General features: G+C 46.8%; 2 protein-coding genes across 2 annotated transcripts; both read right to left on the reverse strand.

Moving 5' to 3' along the window:
* Window positions 1-635: 635 nt before the first annotated feature.
* Window positions 636-6116, reverse strand: LOC112216417 (zona pellucida sperm-binding protein 4). The gene is made up of 12 exons (XM_042304035.1): window positions 5161-6116; window positions 4774-4898; window positions 4238-4481; window positions 3835-3959; window positions 3636-3735; window positions 3283-3405; window positions 2847-3019; window positions 2388-2485; window positions 2085-2212; window positions 1674-1854; window positions 1006-1156; window positions 636-715 (listed from the first exon to the last, which is right to left on the reverse strand). The coding sequence occupies exons 1-12, from the start codon at window positions 5816-5818 to the stop codon at window positions 638-640; spliced, it is 2184 nt and encodes a 727-aa protein (XP_042159969.1). The 5' UTR covers window positions 5819-6116; the 3' UTR covers window positions 636-637.
* A 3-nt stretch (window positions 6117-6119) lies between these two features.
* Window positions 6120-7333, reverse strand: LOC121840683 (extensin-like). The gene is made up of 3 exons (XM_042305457.1): window positions 7221-7333; window positions 7033-7145; window positions 6120-6932 (listed from the first exon to the last, which is right to left on the reverse strand). The coding sequence occupies exons 1-3, from the start codon at window positions 7273-7275 to the stop codon at window positions 6120-6122; spliced, it is 981 nt and encodes a 326-aa protein (XP_042161391.1). The 5' UTR covers window positions 7276-7333.
* Window positions 7334-8239: the final 906 nt, after the last annotated feature.

Here is an 8239-nt window from a genome sequence, read left to right on the forward strand (position 1 = left end):
TTCAAAAGCCATTTTAGACAGTAATCACATTGAATGCTATAATGTATGGAATAACATTGGATATCCAGAATGTTGAGTCGGGCCGTTGTCTAGAACCTCCATAGGCGGAGTCAGTGTGAACGTAAACAATTGAGTACAGCACTGGTGGAGTCAGCTTCATGCCATCTAGACTAGACTGAGAGCAAGAAACACAGTCTCCTTTTAAGGGGTTTTATTAGGGATGAACGAGCAGCCTTGGGCCTGGAGATGAAAAGAGAGAGGAAAGAAGTTATACATTTCCATTCTTAGTAAAGTTGAATCTGTTCCACTGACAAAGGGAAAATCCTACCAGTTAATCTTCCATGACTATTGCTTTCTGTCCATCTTTTCTCTGTGGAACAGAGGCAGGAAATGCATTAGTCCTATTAAATAATTAAAGTAGCCTTAATTACAAAACCATATTTTTGCTGTGTGGCACCACACGTCAGCCTTTTGCTCCATTTCTGGGAATTAAATAATAATAAAAAAACTTTTTTTTATCACATGCAAGTTATGATGCATCCCAAATGGTACCCTACTCCCTATATAGTGCACTACGTTTGACCAGGGCTCTGCCGTGTCCATAGTGACTGAACATTGTGTGTGCGGTTCCTTACAGTCACTGGCCAAAGCATCCCTCTACACACAGGCTGCCGTCCAGCGGCGAACACACTTCAGTAGAACACATGAAGTAGATCTGAGGGCAGGAGAGAGTGAGAACAGAGGACAAGGGAGGGTCAGATGAGAAGCAATTCAGCCACACCTACAGACAGAGCTGCTGTTACTGGCCTCTTCTTGCCTTTGGCTATAGGTCTCAAAACTCCCGTTGTTCATGGCCATTGATCGATTAAAGGGCTAAATGAATGGTGGGAAACTGTCACGCACTGCCAGGTCACTGAGAATGGAGGAAAGAAAAACGGGGAAGATGGCTACTTTAACTTAAGACGGCCATTGGCTCCAAGTTAAAAGGTCTAGTGCAGTCCTCACCTCTTCATGGTCCTCCAATGTCTGGGTCTGTCCAGAGGTGAGGAACTGGAAGGTGGAGATGGTGAACCTTCGTGTCTGGCCTTGGTGGAAGGGTGGGGGTGGAGGAGATGGGTGAGGCTTCTGAGAGTCCGGGTCCAGATGGTTAGGACATCTACACAGAAGGCGAGCATGTGGTTATTCAGCGCAACAAGAAACTCTTTCTGAAGATACTTCCCTTTTCCTCCATCCCTGTGATGGTCTGCCCACTGACGTGTACAGTTTGTAAATGTTAAATCATTTCATGTAAAATTACTTTCAATTGTACCCCAAAATTTAGTGCGTTACAAAAGTATTGAAACAGTGACAAGTTTTGAAATTAAGCGAGTCAATGACTGAAGGTTTCAGTGAAGACCGTCAGCTTTCATCTTTAGGGTATTTATCAATATCAGATGAAACGTTTAGAAATTACTGCACTATTTGTACATTGTCTCCTAAAATGGGGGGGGGAATTCACTTGTGTATTAAAAGTTGTTAACAGTATAGTATTTACATCCCATGGATTACAGAACGGGAAAAAAAAATGAATACATTTTTAAAAAGTTTCACTGTCCCAATACTTTGAGCTCACTATCGTAGTTGAACACAGACATGTAGGAGCCTAGAAGGTCAAAGGTAACCCTGCAGCATACCCATTATAGAGGAGTACCCAGACAGTCTGTCCTGATCTGGGGTAGGCTACGCAGTAGTGTACCAGCAGGACCACTTTGTCATCTGGGGGGTTGAGCAGACGCACCTCAAGGTGTAAGGGTTTACCCAAGAGCATCTGCAGGGGCCGGTGGTACTGGGGGTAGAAGCTACTGTACTGCTCATCTGGAGTGGAGTGGGGGAAAGGGAGTTATTTTAATGTGTTACATAATAATGTTCATCCTTTCCAGGTGCTTGACAAGGTTTCTTGGCATCCAAAGCAAATTGACACTGTTAAAATGCTCTAAAAGTGATCTTTATAAGTTTACATGCAAGACTGACCACTTGGAGTGTGGAGTTGGAGAAACCGACAGCAGCAAAATGGGTGAGATGTGTGAGCAACTATAGCTGCGTACCTGTGGCAATCCTGAGCTGGACCCCCAACACGCCCTGGGCCTGAATGGAAGGGCCAAAGGAGGGGGTCTTGACCAGGAAGCCAACACTCGCTACAGAGCCAGGAGTGTACTGGCACTCAACCAGCAGCCTAGGAGCAACAGGAAACAGCAGATAGGGAGGCCACAACTCAGAAACTTCATACATTCCTGCACTGAAAAAAATATAAACTCCATTCCTATTGAATAAGTCACTCGATAAGATAATGCATTGAATTATTGTTGTTCTCTCGTTTGACCGGAACGTTTGACCAGTTTATAACTGACCTGATAGGAGAGTCTCTGGTGATGGTTCCATAGTTGAGGGTGATTGACTGGACCGTGTTGATGATCTCCACCATGTAGACTACCGTTTGGCCAACCTCCTGTTGGAACAATAGGGTCCAGTTCAGTAGGGAGAAAACAGTTTCAAACTGAACTTGTCCAATTACAAACACAGATTGATGTCGAAAACTTGATTGGTGACATGCAAAACATTTTGGGACTGTATCAACTGTAGACTAATGAAATACCAAAAGATAGTTTGACTGAATGTTCCTTTAAGCCCAGTGCCCTCCAGAGCACACAGATTCAGATTCTGACATTTTGGAGAGCAATGTTAATGAAGTGCACCCATTCAGTGACCCATGAGGCTTAATGGAGTCCCATCCATTGCTAATCAACTCCGACTTTTAAAAAAATGAACTCAAACTGTACAAGAAGATAATTTAAAAAAGGGCCACTCACGTATCTGTGGGCCCCGCAGCCGCCCAGTGGGATCTTGAACAGGGCGTAGTCTGGAGTCACCCTCTGAGGGGCGCAGGTGGGGTTGCCAGTGGCAGTGAGCAAAGCAGGGGACAGAGGGGGGTCCGTGAGGGAGGCAGGCACCAAAAAGACAAAGTGGCGGTCCAGTGTGCATTCTGGGAAAGAACATGTAAACACTCTGGGTTAGCTAAAGGTGGATCTAGAGTGGCATTCCAAGGTTTTGACTGATATTGGGACCATATATATATATATATATATATATATATATATATCTCAGACAATTAAGATTTATTGCAGGGGTGAATCTTAATGGTATTTTCTTGATTCCTCGTGTCCTCTTCCTGCATTGGAGAAGGTCAGGAGCGGACAAAAAGAATCAAGAAAATACAAATTGTGATTCATTTGGGGTTATACTTACCATCCATGGAGTAGTAGCAGGCAGAGGGCTTGGTGCTGTAGCAGCAGCCCAGAGAGAGACACTCTGCCTGGGATAGAGGGCGGCGGCCGCAGGGGAGGCGCTGGTCACTGGGAAGGTTACACTCTACAGGGGATACACATTAAATGTCAATGGACAGGAGTGACCAGTAATCTGAATGAGCTGGATATAACATCCTACATATCCCTTTATTTCCATTCAGACAACACAGGACAGGTAAGGCTCAATGCTCGCTCACCATTAAAAAAACAAATTAAGCAATTTTAAAAAGATAGATGTTTCAGCTATTAAAGCATTCATCAGAACGAGGACCAGTTAACCAGTTATGTTTCTACCTTGATGAGAAACGGGTATGGAAACTGGACAGGACAACTGGGCCTTTCCTTTTTGTCCATTCAACGTGGAGTAAATCACATCTATGCGGTGCTCTTTACCCTGTTAGGAACAAAGATGGGAGTCAGTTTAGCCTTTTAGACCATAATGAATGAGATTACAGACTGGGAGGACCTGATCCTTGATCAGCACATAACACACCTGGACAGTCATGTGACAAGAGTTGAAGGGGAGGTTCAGGGTGATCATGCCATCCTTTCCCTTGCTTGCCACATACCCACAATGCTCTGGGGCATCCATCAGGCTCATCTCAATCCCTTCGATGTCTGAGAATGATTTGTAGCCATTATTGCACAATCACTAAGAAATTCTGAAAATAAAATGCCCATATTTTGTCTAACAAAGCCATTTACATTTAAGACAACTGCAGTTCTGGTGAAACATCGTATGGTACTGCACAAAAACACATTCCCCCCCCACCCCAATAAACTGGAAAAAAAAGCTTAGGTCCTCTCAACCACGTTAGAATTCAACTCATGCAGGGATGACGACAACCATATGCACCTGAAACATACACCATCCCCCAACAGACACACACACTTACCCTTGACAACGACTCCAGATATGGGACCTGGGGGAAGCGCCACCCTCATGAGGCGAGCAGAGCAAAAGACGTGTGGCTTGGGGGGAGTGGGAGGCCTGGTGTGGGTCGTCGTTGGGAGGGTGGTGGTAGTGGTGTGGGGTGATGGGGTCACAGTTGACGGGCAATGGAGCTCCAGAGATCTGTATTGCCCCAGGACTGTGTCCCAAAACTTCAGGGGGAGGGAGAGCTGGTGTGGGTTGAGGGCCTGGATGAAAAAAAAAAAAAGGAGGAAACGTTGGGTTTAACAGCCAAAACCAACAACTTCCACTTCAATGGGCCACATCAAAATAGCAAACGGAGGTCCATTTTCACAGCAAATACATCAAAATGAAAACAGGGTTATAGTCACCAAGCAACAAATGGAAGAAAACTGACAAACAGGGAGGGATCTGAACCTGTCCAATAAGGAACACATTTTCCGTTGCGAAACGCTTTGCTTCATTTTCTACTCTGTGCAGTAATGAACACAACCCAGATTTAAGTTCTGGGGGACTCACCATAGCCTGGCTGTGGCAGGCAGGGAGAGGGGAATGGAGGATCACTCCACCACCCTTACGCAACTGTAGGATGTATCTACAAGCCGCCGGGGCACTGGAGATAGCCACCCAGCCATTCATCGGATCTGAAAAGAGCAATGTAATTCAGTGAGCATTAATGTAATAAAAGTGAATCATGGGCCCGTGTTCTTCCTGATTGGGTCGTATGGTCAATTTAAACAGCAGCCCACGTCACAATTGGAGGAAACACGGGTCTAAAATCCATTCCTTTATAGATACACAATGAAGCAATCAATGCAGCAGTTAGTACATCAAATAAGGGAAGGCCAATTGTGTTTCTGGACATCACAAACACCGACCATGTGGTGAGCAGAGGGACATTCTGACCTTTGACCTGGATGGAGTCCAGGAGAGCAGAGGGCAGCGACACCATCATCTGCCCAGCTAGACAGTGGAGGGAGGGCCGAGGGGAGAGCCCAGGAGAGAGGGAGGGCTGAGGGGGGAGAGTAGGAGTGAGGATGGACATCCAAGGAGTGAGAGTAGTAGTGGACGATATGGTCCTGGAGGAGGGTGAGGGGGTGGTTGGTGAAGTCTGGGGTGGTTGAGTAGCACCAGGCAGAGCTGCGCCTGTGGAGGGAAGGGCTGGGGTGGTCAGAGGGGGGCTGGGTGTCAGGTAGAGAGGATATGGGTGGTGTGGCACATCCACAGGATATGGGTAATAGCTACAGATGGTATGGGAAGAGGGAGAGCAGGTGACTGGCTGAGGGTAGTGGTGGGGTGGGTAGACCGTGGGCATTGTAGGGTCCTGAGGACCTGAAGGGAGAGTCTGGGGAGGACTAGCTTTGACTGGGCTAGGCCCTGGGGTAGGTGAAGGGTAGTAGATGGGTATGAAGGGATAATGGTGAGGACCAGAAGGGGGGTAGTAAGGACCATAGGGGTAATAGTATGGACCCACAGGCCATTTAGGAGGTTGGGTATAGGGATCAGGATTGGGGCTCCCAGTAGCAGACATGGGCTCTTCAGTAATCAGGGCCTGATTAGTCATGTGGACCCCATATGGGTCATTTGGATCTGCAGGTGGTTTTGGAGGTTGGAAAACGGGTGATGAAGTTTTGGATCCAGAAGGGGGAGGAGGAGATCCGGTAACAATGGGGTAAGAACGACGTTCAAAGGCAGTAGGTATTATAGGAAGAACAGGTTCAGTATCGAGAGGTGGAGGAGGTGGTTTGGTATAACCGGCAAAAGGAGGAGGTGGTTTGGTATAACCGGCAAAAGGAGGAGGTGGTTTGGTATAACCGGCAAAAGGAGGAGGTTGTTTGGTATAACCGGCAAAAGGAGGAGGTTGTTTAACCGGGAGGAGGAGGTTTGGTATAACCGGGAGGAGGTGGTTTGGTATAACAAAAGGAGGAGGTTTTGTTTGGTTTGGTATAACCGGGAGGAGGAGGTTTGGTATAACCGGCAAAAGGAGGAGGTTGTTTGGTATAACCGGCAAAAGGAGGAGGTTGTTTGGTATAACCGGCAAAAGGAGGAGGTTGTTTGGTATAACCGGCAAAAGGAGGAGGTTTGGTATAACCGGCGGGATGCGGTGGTCGGATAGCTATAAGAGGAGTAGGATAGACAACAGAAGGACGGTGGACACCAGGGGCGATTTCATTATAATAGTAGAGCATGGGATCGTGGGTAGGGGGCGGGGAGTGGTAAAAGGAGTCACGGTGGTCTCCAGAGCCGTAGGGGTGATTCCCAGGCCCCATGGGGAAGAAGGGCTGCTGGCCTGGGTATCTCCCTGGGAGAAGATGATGGGAGCCAGGGTATGGTTCGTGACCAGGGTGGAGGAGAGGGTGATAACCAGCTCCACCGTAAGGGAAATGGTGAATTTGGGGATACATGCCATGAGGGAGGTGGTGGGGGAACGCAGGAAGTTGGGGCATCTGTTCCTGGGCTGGGGGTTGAGTATAAGGGGTGATGGGAAGAGAGGTAAGGGGAGGGCTGGTGGAGGGAGCAAAAGTCACAGGGTCAGGTATCTGCTGCTGCGGGTCACCAGGAGAGAAGGGTTGAGAAAATGGAGGAGAGGGAAAAAAGGGAAATGGAGGAGGGTGGTGTGAGGGGCAGGAGAGGATCAAGTCCTGGCCGTCCAATAGGACCAGTCGATGAACTCCATTCTGGAAGAGGAAACATTTTATTTATATAGAAGCTCAATTCAATGCTAGAGTGGACTCGAAGTTAAACTGAATGATTGAGTATCAACTTCCTACAACTTACTCCGATGGTCACACATGGGGCTGTAAAGGGAACATAAAATATGAGGTCTTCTGAGTGAGACTCCACTTGGTAGGCACACTCTTCAGACACAAACGGCACCCACTTGCCTTTCTCTGTTAGGGAGAGAGAGAGAATGAATGAATCAGTCATAATCCAAATGGGAACATGAGCAGAACAAGCCAACTCACCTATGACCTGTAGGGTGTGTATGACCTCCTCCCCTCCATGTATCTGGATGGCCATGCCAAAGAGGGAGCAGAGTACTGAGGGGACAGCATTTGGGGGGACAGGGTGGGGGACTGGGGACTGGGCAGATGATCTTCACAGGGCTGCCCCACCACAGCATGGGCAGGACATAACTACCATGCTGATAGGGGGCATGGAGAGTGCAGGAAGAAGAGAGGGGAGAGAGACAGCACAGACAGTGATTAATCTCATGTTCTAGTATGAACAAAAGCAGGGTGGATTGTACCGTGAATGGACAGGAGGCAGTCTGACTGGAGGTTTCTAAGAGGAACAGAGCATCAAGGCTGAAATGACATTTTTGCAGCTACCTACAGTATTCATTTTGAGATGTTGATATTTTAGTTCATTAATATTATTATTTTCAGAAGGTAAAAAATACATTTAAAATTCTCTTCAGTTTATCAAACTACAGTCAGCCTTCTAATTCATTTTAAGCACTTAAAATGGACATAGGTCAATCATTTCAAATCTCTACTTTAAATTACACAATTTAAAAATCAATTTCAGAGTGTAACAAACTGGACTATATTTAGTAACTTAGTTTGAAGAGATGGTGATTTGGTCTAAATAGCAGTCTAGCAGTCTAATGTCAGTGTACTGACTAACTGCCATTTCTCAAAAGTCAGACTACCCACACGCCAACTCACTTTCCTCAGCTTCACCGTAGGGATGGTGCCAGGTTTCCTCCAGACATGACGCTTGGCATTCAGGTAAAATAGTTAAATCTTTGGTTTCATCAGACCAGAGAATCTTGCTTCTCATGGTCTGAGTCCTTTAGGTGCCTTTTGGAAAACGCCAAGCGGGCTGTAATGTGCCTTTTACTGAGGAGTGGCTTCTATCTAGTCACTCTACCATAAAGGCCTGATTGGTGGACTGCTACAGAGATGGTTGTCCTTCTGGAAGTTTCTCCCATCTTCAGAGGAACTCTGGAGCTTTTTCAGAGAGACTATTGGGTTCTTGG

The sequence above is a fragment of the Oncorhynchus tshawytscha genome, linkage group LG02 (genome assembly GCF_018296145.1).
Source record: "Oncorhynchus tshawytscha isolate Ot180627B linkage group LG02, Otsh_v2.0, whole genome shotgun sequence".
NCBI classification, from domain to species: domain Eukaryota; kingdom Metazoa; phylum Chordata; class Actinopteri; order Salmoniformes; family Salmonidae; genus Oncorhynchus; species Oncorhynchus tshawytscha.